The sequence below is a fragment of the Bos indicus genome, chromosome X (assembly GCF_029378745.1).
Source record: "Bos indicus isolate NIAB-ARS_2022 breed Sahiwal x Tharparkar chromosome X, NIAB-ARS_B.indTharparkar_mat_pri_1.0, whole genome shotgun sequence".
Taxonomy (NCBI): domain Eukaryota; kingdom Metazoa; phylum Chordata; class Mammalia; order Artiodactyla; family Bovidae; genus Bos; species Bos indicus.
In genome coordinates this window covers 47,588,220-47,604,196 of record NC_091789.1, presented here as the reverse complement: position 1 = coordinate 47,604,196, position 15,977 = coordinate 47,588,220, and the positions used below count along the sequence as shown (strand labels likewise).

The window sequence follows — 15,977 nt, the reverse complement described above, 5'->3', positions numbered from 1 at the left end:
ACTAGTGAATATAACAGAAAAAAAGAATCAGACTCACAGATATAGGGAATAAACTAGTTGTTACCAGTGGGGATGGGTGGGTGGAGGGGAGGTATAGAAGATTAAGAAGATTAAAGCCAGAAGGAAAAACACCAATACAGTATACTAACACATGTATATGGAATTTAGAAAGATGATAACAATAACCCTGTGTACGAGACAGCAAAAGTGACGCTGATGTATGGAACAGTCTTATGGACTCTGTGGGAGAGGGAGAGGGTGGGAAGATTTGGGAGAATGGCATTGAAACGTGTAAAATATCATGTATGAAATGAGATGCCAGTCCAGGTTCAATGCACGATACTGGATGCTTGGGGCTAGTGCACTGGGACGACCCAGAGGGATGGTATGGGGAGGGAGGAGGGAGGAGGGTTCAGGATGGGGAGCACATGTATACCTGTGATGGATTCATTTTGATATTTGGCAAAACTAATACAAATTATGTAAAGTTTAAAAATAAAATAAAATTAAAAAAAAAAGAAGATTAAGAAGATTATAAAATAGGCATAAAATAAGCTATAAGGATATACTGTATAATATATCCTTATATTTTACAATAATTATACATGGAGTATAACCTTTAAAAATTGTGAATCACATAATTGTACATCTGTAACTTATATAATATTTTTTTGTCTTTTTTTAATTAATTAATCTATTTTTTATTTTATTTTTTAACTTTACAATATTGTATTGGTTTTGCCATATATCAACATGAATCTGTTATATAATATTGTCCATCAACTATACTTCAATTACAAAAGATTGAGCTTATATGAGAGTAATGATATGGGAATGACAGGAGTGTAAACATCCACTCTACTTGTGTTTAGTTGTAGTTCTAAGACACAGAGCAGCATGAGATGAGGGATGTTGCAATTTTGGCAATCTACCCCAGCATTTGCTATGTATACTATGCACCCTTAAACTGTGATATTTACAGTTGATGATAGCTGAACCATTCTTAGCAAAATGGGTACAAGACTAAGAAAATTAGTAAGTTTCATTCACAAGAGTTGAAGAGAAGGAGTCATCCTTCTGCTTTGTAGTAATAAAACTAGTGACTCTAGGCCCTAAGATATGAGTCATAGAAACTTGAATGAATCTGCCCACTTTCATAATATTTGTATAGACATGAATTATCTGCTTCCCACCTCTATACATATTATTTCAGGTGAACTGTGTATGAGTATACTAGGAGTGAGGAGGAATTGTCCCCTGTGAAGACAATTGGGCATAGAGGTAGAGCCATTCTTTGAAAAGGAGAAGATTTGATTTTACATATAGTGATATTTCATAAAAAGCAGATATGTTAGAGTCTTTTTTGCCTTCTTACTGACACTTCTGAAAAAGTGAAAGTGAAGTCGTGTCTGACTCTTTGCGACCCCATGGACTGTAGCCTACTAGGCTCCCCCACCTATGGGATTTTCCAGGCAAGAATACTGGAGTGGGTTGCCATTTCCTTCTCCAGGAGATCTTCCCAACCCAGAGACTGAACCCAGGTCTCCTGCATTGTAGGCAGATGCTTTACCCTCTGAGCCACCAGGGAAGTCACTAACACTTCTACTTAACTACTAACTGCCATAAGAGCAAACAAGATAACTGTTGTGTAAAACACTAAAGTTTTACTGTCCTGCAGGTACAGTCATAAATCTGTAAAAGAAGTGTTGATGGTAATACCACTTATGTGAAAAAGAAAAATGTAGTTGACTTCCTAAGACTTTAAAAACAAATTTTTATTGCTGTATAGTTGCTTTACAATGTTGTGTTAGTTTCTGCTGTATAGCAAAGTGAATTGGTTAAACATGTACATGTATCCCCTCCTTTTTATGAATTCCCTTCCTATCTAGGTCACCACAGAGTAGAGTTCCCTGGACAATAGAGTAGGTTTTCATTAGTTATCTATTTTATACATAGTAGTGTATATATGTCAATCCCAGTCTCCCAATTTATCCCATCCCTGCTTTTCCCCTTGGTAACCATATATTTGTTTTCTGCATCTGTGATTCTATTTCTGCTTTGCAAATAGGTTTATTTGTACCATTTTTTCTAGATGCCACATATAAGTGATATTCCTAAGACAGTTTAGAAATAGAAAATATTATGCAAATTAGTTGAGATAATTAGGTATTTAACAAAGGGTTTGGTTTCATTCAACTATCTGAATAGTTCTCAGAATTCTTATCAAATATCTGCTTCCCTTTTTGATTCCAGGTCTTCTCTGATAAAGTGCTTTTTTAGGTAAACCTTGCCCCACTACAAAAATCAGAACCAGACTTTGGTTGAACTAACAGAATGGGCCAGAGACGGGAAGGATGGTGCTGAGAACCTAGATCTACTTACATATGTCAAGCAGGCAGGGAGGCAGCCAATCTGGAAAGTTCCAAGCTGCAGGCATTAGGAAAAGGTCCAGACAGCTAAACAAAGCCCAGGTGATACACTGAGATCCAGACAGGCCAATAATTGATATGAGAGTTCTTATAACAGATGGCAAGGAACAAGTCATGAAGATAAGTTTTAATGAGCACAGAATCTAACCACAAAGACACATTCAAGACAGAAATTCTAGGTTAGGTATGAAGCTAAGATTGGTTATAATAAGGCAGGAGGTCAGAATGAGGTCTAAAATGAAGATGGCAGTACTGGTCATTGAGATTATGGTTCCAGAATTAGAGATGAAGTTGAACCCATGGGCAGAAAGAGAATGGCTTCAGCTATTGGGCTTAGTTAGCTGCTGGGTTCTAAGCTAAATATGAAGATAAGTATATTTCTATGATAATTTTATTTAGATAGATCCCTGCTGCCATTTCCCAACACAAAGGAAAATTAAATTTTTATATCTTTCTGAAGAGTGCACTTGCTTATAAAATCTCATCTTAAAATCTCTTCTGGTATGTATTTATTCCAAAAAGTTAATTCAATTGCTGCCTTTCAGATACTGTGGAATACTGAGGTGAATAAAACATAGCTATTGGCCTTAGAAAACTTACAGATTCTTGAAGAAGCAAGCATCTAATTACATCTGTTCAGTCACTCAGACATGTCCAACTCTTTGTGACCCTATGGACTGTAACCTGCCAGGCTCCTCTGCTCAAGGGATTTTTCAGGCAAGAATACTAGACTGGGTTGCAGTTTCCTCCTCAATGATTACAATACAGCATGCTGAAAGCACAAGGAATAGAGGTAACCCCATTAAGTCATTCGATCAACCAAATGCATGGAGTGTCTTCTATTTTATAGCATTGGTCTGGAAACACAGGATAATCCCCAGTCCAGACTTTCAATGTCATAGAAAACTTCCAAGAGAAGGTGAAAGTTGATCTGAATTTTGTAAGAGGTAGTCAGGTAAAAGCATGTGGCAAACATTATTCATTCTCCCCTTCCTGCATACAAATAGAAATCTGAATTTTTTGAGGCAGCATTGTAGTAAAAGCTGCCTACCCATTCATATACCATTCTAGGTTTGAATGACCATGTAAGTGAAAAAAAAAAAGCCTGTTGAACAGGGCTTTGTTGAAAATATTTTTCCCCCAATGAAAATGAACTTAGCTGACAGGTTCTTCCCTCTTCCTTTTATTCATGCTTGGAATGCAGATATGAAACCTAGAGATGGAATCATCATCTCTCAGCCATAAAACCTCCTTACAGTAATGGTAAAATAAAAAGATAGTAGGAGTCTTGGTCCCTGATGATACCATACAACTTATATTTCCTTTGGATTTTTGTTTAAGCCATTGTAGTCACTTTTCTATGATGTACTGTTAAATACAATTCTAAGTAATAAGAAGAGTACTGGAGTTTGGTGGTAAAGAGTTCAAGAGAAACTTCCCAGGCATAGGAAACAATGAGATTCACAAAGATGTGGAGTGAGAAGCTCAATATGAAGAAACTGTAAGGAAACCAACTGATTGGAGTTATGAAGAGAAGGAGACCAGAGATGAAGTTGTAGAGGTGAGTAAAGGCCGGTTCCTTGTAACCCATATTAAGGAGTGTGAGCTTTGTTGTAAAAGTAATAAAGATTCTCTTGTGGATTTTTTCATGACTTAATATTTGCATTTTAGAGAGAACATTTTATTAGAATATTTAGAAACATTTGGGAGAGACTGATGGCAGGCAGATTAGATGGGAGATTTATATCGTCCAGGTGATTAAAAACCAAAACTAAGTTAGTAGAAATGGGAATTGATAGACCAGATTGGAGTTACTAATTATAGGTCTCTAGAAGAGATTCAAAATATATCAAGGAGGTAGAATCAACATAGATTGGATGTGTAAATTTGAAGCAAAGAACATCTCAAGGATGATCCTCAGGTTTCTGTCTTGGGTGACCAGACGATTCACCAAGATTGGTACTACAGGAGGAAATGATGGTTAAGTAATGATCCAAACTCTGATATCTCTGAAAACCAGAGAGAATTAAAGTATATTTTGCCAACTGTAAAAGTACCTCTCAGGAACAGTGGTAATACAGCCTCAACTGTTAAAAATGACATGTATATAAACTTAGTATTTTCAGAAAATTCCTAAGTAGATTGAGATAGAGATAATAGTGTTTTATTTTCATGCAATACAATGTTTATGCTGTTCTTTAATATTTCTTAGAACGTGGTTAGAAAAAAAACAAAAGATAAAAACAAAGATAACAACACCAAAACAGCTATACTACAGTAACCATAGTAATGTTTTCTGTTTCTTTCTTTGTTTCCTATTTCAGCCCAGTTCAACTCTGTAAAGAGAAAATGATGAATGGAGAAGAATAAGAGGGAAAGAAATGAGCCATAAGAGACATTTAGCAGACATTATTTTAATGTCTCTGACATAGTTTTGCATAGTTTCACACCTTTATGAGTTTATTGCTGTAATGGTGGCAGGAAGATACAGGTTCCAGGCACCGCTAAGTAATGAGACAGTTTTGAGTTTTACTTGATACTTCCAGTAAAGTCTTTTCACAGTATCTGTGCTCTTTCAATCCAGAGTAAAGAGTGCTCACATAAAAAGCCCTAGCAGTGGCAAAAGGAATCAAAACTCCCTGCATTCTTTTCCATCTAGATGTCCTCTCTTTGGTTTGGTCAAGTCAAGATGAAGGGCAGAATAGGTTGGCACTTGTTATCAGCCCATATAACCACATCACAGTGAAAACAGTGATGTCCAAAGTTTAGTAACCATGACTGGAAAGGGCTGGTTGTGCCTGAACTTCTGTACTTGATTGCATAAACCAGTAGCCTATATTTGGACGAAGTAACGAGAGGAAATTGTAATTATTCATTTCATCTTGGTAGGATTTGGCTTATTGCTCCTGCCTTCTGAATTAAATGGATTTAAAAGAGACTGAAAGACTTAGAAAAGCTTCTCTTGCTACAGATGTTCTGCTCTCTTTGGCGGGGGGTGGGGTAGGGTGGGCATCACACCACACAGCTCACAGGTACTCAGTTCCTGGATTCCTGGATCAAGGATTGAATCCAGGCTATGACAGTGAAAGACCAGAATCCTAACCAATAGGCCACCAGGGAACTGCCTCTGCTGCTATTTTTAAACAGTGAAAGACTGCTCCTAATACACGAGAGGGTATTGGTGGGAAGGAGAAAAACAGATATTGTGGAATAACTAGGTTCTTATGAGCTAAAAATATTGACTGGAAGTTGTTGACTGTGGTCACATGAGCTTTATTGGCATACCGAAGGAAAAACTGAAGAAGAAAAGATTGCTTTATGAAATGTATTTTTTTTGGAGACCATGTTGGTAGGTAAGTTTGAAAAGAAATCCTTGGGGTAAAGTCAGAAACTAAGATAGTATTTGCTAAAGTATCATTTCAATGCCTAGATACTTAGTCATCAAATATATTTTTAGTTACCTGTTTAATTCACAACATTCTGACACAGTGCTCAATAGTGAGAAGTATAAATCCCACACTCTGGGATTAGATAATAAAACAATCCAAGGGGATTTTTTTTTCCTGATCGCACATTGCATTCATCTCATACCTTGAAGGACAAGGGCTCATTTCACTTTAAACTTTTCTTTTTCCCTGCCACAGCCTCATCACAGATGATTTTCATACAAATGTGTGATCTTTTTGTGATTTACCTCAATTACTCTTTCTACCTTTCATTTCCTAGAGTACTTTGCAGAATCCTAAACTATTTTGATTCCAAAGCGGGTTAGTTATGTATCAGTACAAAATCAAAGGCTCACCAATCAGAAAGCTAGGAATGAAATAGGTATCCGTCTGTGATGGCATTATAGTGATTTGGGCAGACCCGGTGGTAAGGCAGTGACAGAAGATGTGCACCACTGTCGCTTTGCATGGAAGCAGGAAGGTACAGGAAGAAGCAATAATGCCTTAAGAGGAGTATAACAGAAAGGGAAAGAATAAGAAATAAAGCTGAACTTATAGAAATAGCTTCTAATTTACTTTTCATTATATCTAGAAGCTCTAGAGTGCCATCTGACCTTTCTACCAGGAGAAGCAGTAAATAAAATGTATAAATAATTTGTATTTTATATGTGTTTTGTACCCCAAATATGGAACTCAGCCTATTTGAGAATGAGCATTCCTAACTGCAAGGTCAGTGAATTCAGAATCAACTGGACTATCAACTCCTTTTGACAGAATCTATTTGTTTCAAAGTCATGTTATTTGCCCTTGTAAGAAGCAAGATAAACAGAGCAGTTTCAAAGAAAGTTGTGAGATAGTTGGGCTTTAAGAATTTGACTTTGACAAGTTCGAGAAGTAAAAACAGGGGTGGAGGGGGGGTTGGGGATGTTTAGGGATGTAATAGGGATGCTTATCCTATTTTAAAAAAAACAGAATCAATAACTAATTTATTCAACAAGCACTTATTGAATACCTTCCATGTGTCATTGGTGATGGGCTACATACTAGACATGTTAAAAATGAGAAGCAGGCAGGATACATTTCAATCCAGGAGAGGAAGAAGGTGATTCCATGACAGAATAGCAGGTGAGATTTTAGGTCAAATGTAGCCTTTAAGCATCTCTCATATTCTACCAGGGAGGTGACTATTAACACTTACATAAAGGCCCTACCTGACACAGGAGGAAATAGAGGCCCTGCAATACAGTCCTAATTTTCCTCCTATTCCTAGATAATGAAGACAATGAAAACATAATTTTAATTGAAAAATTGATGGGAATGAGTAAAAGCTTGCATGCTTCTAAAAATTTCTGCAGTTCTTGGCCTTTCCATATTCTTATGATAAAGCCCACAGTGGTCACTTCCTTAGTATATCCCCCAATGAGGATATATTTAAATAGATCTATTTAAAATAGACTTTATTTTTTAGAGCAGTTTTAGGTTCACAGCAAAATTGAGGAGAAAGTATGGGGAGTTCCCATAAACACACTAACCCCACACATGCATAGCCTTGCCTACTATCAACATCCTCCACCAGGGTGGTATATTTATTACAAATGAGGAACCTACATCAACACATCATGATCACCCAAAGACCATTATTTATGTTAGCTTCACTCTTGGTGCCGTACACCCCATAGTGTCAGTCACTCAATCGTGTCCAACTCTTTGTGACCCCATGGACTGTAGCCCTCCAGGCTCCTCTGTCCATGGGATTTTCCAGGCAAGAATACTGGAGTGGGTGGCCATTCCCTTCTCCAGGGGATCTTCCTGACTCAGGGATCACACTTGAGTCTCGTGTGTTGCAGGCAGATTCTTTACCATCTGAGTCACCAGGGAAGCTATACCAGGAAAACTACAATAGGGAAGTACGTTTTATGGGCTTTGACAAATGCATAATAACATGGATCGAACATTATAGTTCAAGCAGAATAGTTTCACTGCCCTAAACATCTTCTCTGCTCTGCCTATTCATCCCTCCCTCCACCCTAACACCTGGCAACCACTGATCTTTTTACCATCTACATAGTTTTGCCTTTTCTAGAGTGTCACAGAGTTGGAATCAAACAGTATGTATTCTTTTTAGATTGGTTTCCTTTTTCTCAGTAATATCCCTGATAGCTTAAGTGGTAATGAACCTACCTGCAATGCAGGAGACACAGGTTTGATCCCTGGGTCAGGAAGATCCCCTGGAGAAGGAAGTGGCAACCCACTCCAGGATTCTTGCCTGGAGAATTTCATGGAGAAGAAAGCCTGGCAGGCTAAAGTCATTAGGGTAGCAAAGAGTTGGACACAAGTAAGCATGCATGCACTATACATTTGTGATTCTTCCAGTCTTTTCATGGCTTAATAGCTCATTTCTTCTTAGCACTAAATAACATGCTATAATAGCAAATGATGACACCTACCAGAATTATACTAAAATTTAAAAAAACTAACATGTTGGCTAGGAAATGCAACAGCAGGAATTCTTATATACTGCTGATGGAAGTGTAAATTGGTACAGCCACTTTGAGAAACTGCTTCTCTATCTTGATTAAAGCTGAATATATGCTTAACTTATGACCCAGAAATTCCATACCAACATAAATACATACGTAGATTCACCAGTAGCATGCACAAGAAATTTCACAGCAGCATCATATGAGAACCAGTAAGTTAATGTTTATCAACAGGAAGATGGATACATAAAGTATATTCTGTTAGTTCAATGCTTCACAGCTATGAAAACGAACAAACAACTACCACAGGCAGCAATGTGGAGGAAGCTCACAAACACCATGTTGAGTGAAAACTGTCAGCCACAAAGACTACATACTCTTTGATTACAGTTATATGAAGTTCAAAAACACAAACCTAATCTATGATAATAAATAGTGATTAATTTTGAGTAGGAGGAGGATAATGAATGGGAAGGGGAATGTTCTGTTTGACTTGGGGAATGGTTACACAGGGGTTTTTATTTTTCGGGGCGGGGGGCAGGGGTTGTTTGTCTGTCACATCATGCAGCTCATGGGATCTCAGTTCCCCGACCAGGGATTGAACTCTGGCCGTGGCGTTGAAAGTCCAGAATCCTAACCACTAGGCCACCAGGAAACCCCTACACAGATCTCTTCATGCTGTGAAAATTCATTGAGCTGTATGCTTATGATTTGTATACTTTTTAGAATGCATATTGTTATATTTCAGTATAAACATTTATTAAAGAATATAGAACCTCAGTTGGACCTATTGAGATCAAGAAAAGCTATATGGTTATCTATGATAGGAAGCCTACATTTTTTTCCAACCTGCACTTATTGGGAATTAGTAGACTACACAAGGGGTTAATCTCATGAGCTAAGGATAGCGTTTTTATAGATAAGGTGGGATTGGGACTTTGGTGTGTCTGATTTCAAAGCCTATGCTCACAGCCACTATCCCATACTGCGTTTTACTAGGATTATATACTCTCTTCCAGACCTATTTATGCTAAACATCTGTGGTTCTGTGTATTTTCTTTTCCCATTTTATTTTATGACACAGAGGGATAGCGAAATGCTAAGTGTATCCTCAGTTATGTTTCATGACACCAAAATAAAGTTGAAAGACATTTGTTTGCTCTAAACAAGGCAAAATGAGTATCATACGTGTGTATGTATTATTTTTTGTGTGTTGTGCTCGTAAGCCTTAGGAATATGTACGTGGTATGTCATTATATCTTTTGAATAATTTTTCACTTGTTTCAAAATGCTTTTCATATTTTGCTTAGCATTTGACAACAGTCAACACTGAGCAGACAATCTCACTGAATTTTCTGTGTTGGATATTTAAGTTTTCCCCCACCTCAGGATATATTGGGTTGGCCAAAAAGTTCTTTCAGGTTTTCTGTTACGATGTAATGGAGAAACCTCAAATGAATTTCTTTGTCAACCCAATGCTAATTCAAAATCTTTCAGGGTCTGCAAGCAGTTTAATTTTTTCCAATGTGCATTGACTTGTATGGAGATAGTAAATTGTATCTGTCACTGTTCATCTGTTGTCCAGTGATAACATTTGTTTAGTTCCCCAGGAGTGTGTTTTAATTCCCACCCCCGCCATCTTGACTAACTCTAACATTCATCCTTCTCTGGTTCTTAATAAATTGGTGAAACTGCAACCCCACCAGTCATTTATAGGACTGTAGCACCTCCCTTTTAACCATTCATACACACTGAAATTCGGTCATTCATTTTTACTCTTAGCTTTCCACCTCTTAAACACTTTATAATCCATAGCTAAAGTAGCACATGCTCACCCTCTAGTTCCATGCTTAATATGTAAGCATGGAAAGATGTGCGAATAGTACTGTTTTCATAGAAGCACTTTCCTCCCCCTCTGCTGCTGCTGCTGCTAAGTTGCTTCAGTCATGTCCGACTCTGTGCGACCCCATAGACGGCAGCCCACCAGGATCCCCCATCCCTGGGATTCTCCAGGCAAGAACACTAGAGTGGGTTGCCATTTCCTTCTCCAATGCATGAAAGTGAAAAGTGAAAGTGAAGTCACTCAGTCATGTTCGCCTCTTAGCAACCCCATGGACTGCAGCCCACCAGGCTCCTCCCTCCATGGGATTTTCCAAGCAAGAGTGATGGAGTGGGGTGCCATTGCCTTCTCTGTTCCCCCTAGAGGTTAACTATTTAGATTTCCTATTGAATATCATAGATGATTCTTCTCTATTTTTGGATTAAAGATAGCTTGTCCAGTATTCTAGCTTTGTTCATGTATTCATTATTATTGCTTTAACTGGTTAAATGCAGTTGATATCATTGACACATATATTCCTAAGACAATTTATGGTTTAAATGTTCAACTCATTTTTAATATAGTAATAGTTTCAAAAACATCAAACTTTAATATACACATCTTTATTTGTGATATAATTATCGATTTTCTTCATTTAATTTTTTAGAGACTATACTACAGAACTCCTAAAAGGGCAAAAACAAATAAAGCATTATTTCCAAAAGTAAGGCTTGCAGAGTCAATAATTAACATGACAAGGTTGTTAAATGTTTGAGATCCTTAACAATGTAAGGCATAGAGCTAGCCTGGAAGACCATTAAGTAAATATGATCTATATTATGGAGAAGAGTAGATCCTCATTCCCTTAGGTAGATGCAATAAACTAAGAAATCTTACTCTTAAAAAACATTACTGGAGTATAGTTGATTCACAATGTTGTGTTAATTTCTGCTGCACAGCAAAGTGATTCAGATTATATATATATATATATATATATATATATATTTTGTCATATTCTTTTCCATTATGGCTTATCACAGGATATTAAATATAGTTCACTGTGCTATACAGTAAGACCTTGTTGTTTATCACATCTTTATTATAGAGTTTAGGTACTAATTTTAGAGCAGCTAACAACTCGCTAACAACGTTGAACTTGTTCAGACTTAAAAACAATGACACACCCACATGCTCTCTCAGCACCTTTCAATAACCTGCCTGTTTCAACACTTGGTAGCTTCAGATCAGATTATTAGCTTTTACCTTTCTTTTTTACTTTTAGCAAGGTAATTGGAAAGGTGAAATTGATAGAAAGTTATACAATTCAGTGGTATTAATATTCCTGCATTGCCTGTAGGAGTCATATTCTGACTTGTTTTTCTGGTAGACATTTGGTTATAAATCCAAATGAATATCTTTTAATCAGTCCTGGAAGAGAAATAGCTCATCACAACCTGTTAAGAGATATTTGTGAAAAATGTAATGAAATGTTTTAGGAAGAAGGAAGAGATGTACAACACCAAGATTCTCATGAAAATGTATCTAGTCTATTGATGAACTCAAATTCCAAGTCTGAGTTTTGAAACAAAATTTCCATGGCATTTTAGCTAATCTGCAATGAAAGAAAGTGAAAGTGAAAGTCACTCGGGACTGTCTGCCTCTTGTGAACCCATGGACTCTCCAGGCCAGAATACTGGAGTGGGTAATTGTTCCCTTCTCCAGGGAATCTACAGTCCGTGGAATTCTGCAGGCCAGAATCCTAGAGTGCATAGCCTTTCCATTCTCCAGGGGATCTTCCCAACCAGGGATCGTACTGAGATCTCCCACTTTGCAGCCTGATTCTTTCCCAGCTGAGCCACAAAGGAAGCCCAAGAATAGAGAAGTGGGTATCCAATCCCTTCTCCCACACTTTGCGACCACATGGACGATACAGTGCATGGAATTCACCAGGCCAGAAGAGTGGAGTGGGTAGCCCTTCCCTTTTCTAGGGGATCTTCCCAACCCAGGGATTGAACCCAGATCTCCCACATTGCAGGCAGATTCTTTACCAGCTAAGCCACAGGGAAAGCCTGAAAATATTGGAGTGGGTAGTCTCTCCATTCTCTCACTCTTTGCGACCACATGGAGTCACAGTCCATGGAATTCTCCTGGTGAGTATCCTGGAGTGGCTAGCCATTCCCTTCTCCAGAGGATATACAGTCCATGGAATTCTTCAGGCCAGAATACTGGAGTGGGTATCCTTTCCCTTCTCCAGGGGATCTTCCCAACCCAGGGATTGAACCCAGATCTCCCACATTGCAGGCAGATCCTTTACCAGCTGAGCCACAAGGGAAGTCTACAAATGCTGGAGTGGATAGCCTATCCCTTCTCTCACTCTTTGCAACCCCATGGACTATAGAGTCCATGAAATTCACTTGGGCAGAATACTGGAGTGAGTGGCCAATTCCTTCTCCAGGAGATCTACAGTCCATGGATTTCTCCTGGCCAGGGTACTGGAGTGCATATCCTTTGCCTTCTCCATGCGATCTTCCCAATCCAGGAATCCAACCCAGATCTCTCACAGTGCAGGCGGATTCTTTACCAGCTGAGCCACAAGGGAAGCCCAGTTATACTGGAGTGGGTGGCTTATCCCTTCTCCCACTCGTTCGACCACATGGACTCTAAGTCCATGGAATTCTCCAGGCTAGAATACTGCAGTGGGTACCCATTCCCTTCTCCAAGCAATCTACAGTCCTTGTAATTCTCCAGGCCAGAATTTTGGAGTAGGTAAGCCTTTCCCTTCTGCAGGGCATCTTCCCAACCCGGGCTCAAACCCAAACTTCCCACATTGCAGGCAGATTCTTTACCAGCTGAGCCACAAGGGAAGCCCAAGAATACTGGAGTGGGTAGCCTATCCCTCCTCCCACTCTTTCTGACCACAAGGACCATACAGTGCATGGAATTCTCCAGGCCAGAATACTGCAATGGGTACCCGTTTGAACCCAGATATCCCACATTGCAGGTGGGTTCTTTACTAGCTGAGCCCCAAGGGAAGCCCAAGAATACTGGAGTGGGTAGCCTATCCCTTATCCCACTCTTTATGACCTCATTGACTATACATTCCATGGACTTGTCCAGGCCAGAATACTGGAGTGGGTAGCCGTTCCTTCTCCAGGTATCTTCCCAACCCAGATATCCAACCCAGATCTCCCACATTGCTAGCCAATTCTTTACCAGCTGAGCCACAAGGGAAGCCCAAGAATACTGGAGTGGGTAGTCTGTCCCTTCTCCCAATCTGTGTGACCACATAGGCCAGAATACTGGAGTGGGTAGCCTTTCCCTTCTCCAGAGATGCTTCCCAACCCCAGGATCGAACCCAAATCTCCAACACTGCAGGCAATTCTTCAGCTGCTGAGCCACAAGGGAAGCCCAAGAATACTGGAGTGGGTAGCCTATCCCTTCTCCAGCGGATTTTCCCCCCACCCAGCAATCGAACCATGATCTCCTGCATTGCAGCCAGATTCTTCACCAGTGGAGCTATCAGGGAAGCCCCTTACATGAATAGCTTTTTTTGCTCTACACCAAATACAAAATGCTCCGTTTCCAAAGCCCTGAAAAACTCTTTGTGGTGACATCAAATAAATAAGAATCATTTTAGTTTTTTTTACAGAAAAGAAAGTCAAATTTATTTAATTAAAAACTAGAATTAAAAATTAGCAAATACACAAACACACACTCAAAAATACACACACAAGAACACTATGTATTGACTCCCAGAGGGGATATGCAGCGGTCCAAGACCACTCAATATGGCTTGTCAGTTATAGAATTCCAAGCATGCACACGCGTGCACACACACACACACACACAGCACAGGCACACAAAAAAGAACCCAGTATTTTTCAACAGTACACTCAATCTACCATAAACAAAAGTTCAGAATTAGTTTTCAAAGGTTCCTTTTTTAATTCAAAAGATGCCCATCTCGGGTGTAAACATACATATATTATTTCAATGGTTTACTGTTGGCTTATTTTAAATATATTAGTGTTATTACATGCAACTATATCCTGTATTTAACACGCTTTCATTTTATTTACTTTAATGTCTCTAGCTTGAACCTACCAAAAGTTTCTGGTTGGTAGGAAGACAGGTGCCTTATTCTCTGTGAAATTGAATGTATTGATTTTAAACACTCGTCAGAAAATGTTTGATCAGCATTTCAACACATGGAAATAGTTACATCGATGCTTAAATTGCCATTTTCTGCGAAAAGTTCCGCAACTTCAGAGTCGAATATTAGGCAGTCACTGTTGATAAGGGCTGTTGCAATTCCCTCATGAATAGATAGAGGCGTGGCTTCCCAACTCAATCGCCGCCTATTACCATTTAGCTCAAGTTGATAAGTAAAATTTTCAGCTTGCTCGCGTGTTCCTATCAGCTGGACTACTGCAAAGAATTTCTGGTGACCATCGTAGATTTCCAGTTTCTCCAAAACTAGTAAGAAGTGAAACCCAAAACAGGACTGCAACATCACCCACTCAAGGGTACCAGCCAGATTAATGTTGACTGCAAGGAAAACTACAACTTCTCCGCGCAGGGTTATAATGGACTCATTATAGTGCTGCATCAGATGCGGCACTACAGCATCCATGGAGCCTTGCCACCCACAGGAAGTACCAGGGCAAGGACAACGACAGGGCCTAAACTCACAGTGTTCTTCATGGTCTGCTTTTTCTGTGGGTGGCATAGTTTTTCCACATCCTGAAGAGGTGTACTTACAGGGGAAAAGTACTAAATTGGCCACTTTCTCCATGGCTAGGTTGCGAATGGATGTCAGCGGGACCCGGCAAGTTGGACAACGTGTGAGCTTTGGGCGACAGTTGCCACAAACAAGATGGCCACTCTTACACTGTGTAATTGGAGGTAACACATACTCAAAGCAGACCGGACACTCAAAAAGACTCGCCAAGTCATTGTTGGACACAGTGGTGCCAGTCAAGACAGGCGCCCTCCGGGAGGAAGGCGCACCATTTGAGGTTCCAGTAGGTAATGCTCTTTCGGTCAGACGACTCATTTCTGTCAGGCGCCTCGGACCTCGGTCCTGGCTCAAACACGCTCCGCCGTCGCCGCCGCCAACGCCCGCCACCGCGGGCAGCGCCACTGCCACTGCGTCTGCCTCATGCCAGTACCGACGGGACACTCTGGCTCGCCGCCGCCATTAGAGAGTGCGCGCAGCAACGGTCGCCGCGGCTCCTCACTGTCCGCCGCCGGCGTTCCGCGCGTTCTCGAACCCGCGCGCGCGCCCGCTAAATACCTCACACTATGGCGGCCACTGCTGGGAGGTGCGGCCCCGGGGGCCTGCGGCCGGCAGGGGGCCAACAGGAATCTTTTTAAAGGAATAGGTCATTGTTACAATCTCAGCATTCCTTGCCCAGAGCTATTTTGCATGTTGAGTCATATAACAGTTTTAGTCCTAGTAACTGTCTATTTTGGGAGCTCACCTACAATCTGGTGACATTATGGAAAAAGTATGAAATTAGAACTGCAATAGGAATAATCCAGAGTTTAAAAGATTAAATTAGTACCTAGCTACTTTTCATGTATAAAGGTGCTTTTCAAGCACTAATTAATCCGCTTAAAACCTCTGTGAGCATGGCTGGACTAGGAGAAAATCAGAGTTTTGAAGAGAGAAAAGTGAAAAGTTTCTAGTGGAGCTGTATTTTTCCATAACTCGTCTCCAGGCAGACTCTCCTAAATAGGTGTCAATTAAATTCTGCTTATCTGAACAGTCAGGCTGTTCAGTAGATTAAAAAAATTCAGT

General features: G+C 39.8%; 1 protein-coding gene and 1 long non-coding RNA gene across 3 annotated transcripts in view; one reads left to right on the top strand and one right to left on the bottom strand.

Moving 5' to 3' along the window:
* Positions 1-5,367, top strand: part of LOC109555462 (uncharacterized) — a 49,545-nt gene extending 44,178 nt beyond the window's left edge. Inside the window, exons 5-6 of one of the 2 annotated variants that reach the window (XR_011565231.1) lie at positions 3,771-3,990; positions 4,754-5,367. This is a non-coding gene — a long non-coding RNA (uncharacterized lncRNA). Of the gene's footprint in view, positions 1-2,974; positions 3,991-4,753 lie in introns of both variants that reach the window. The other variant, XR_002180275.2, reaches the window with a different exon arrangement.
* An 8,809-nt stretch (positions 5,368-14,176) lies between these two features.
* LOC139181132 (E3 ubiquitin-protein ligase SIAH1-like) lies at positions 14,177-15,389 on the bottom strand. Its single transcript, XM_070783968.1, has one exon. It carries the CDS (start codon positions 15,228-15,230, stop codon positions 14,376-14,378), a length of 855 nt encoding a protein of 284 aa, XP_070640069.1. The 5' UTR covers positions 15,231-15,389; the 3' UTR covers positions 14,177-14,375.
* Positions 15,390-15,977: the final 588 nt, after the last annotated feature.

Excerpts from the sequence above, each read along its gene's own strand:
- LOC139181132 (XM_070783968.1), bottom strand. The coding sequence starts at position 15,230 with ATGAGTCGTCTGACCGAAAGAGCATTACCTACTGGAACCTCAAATGGT.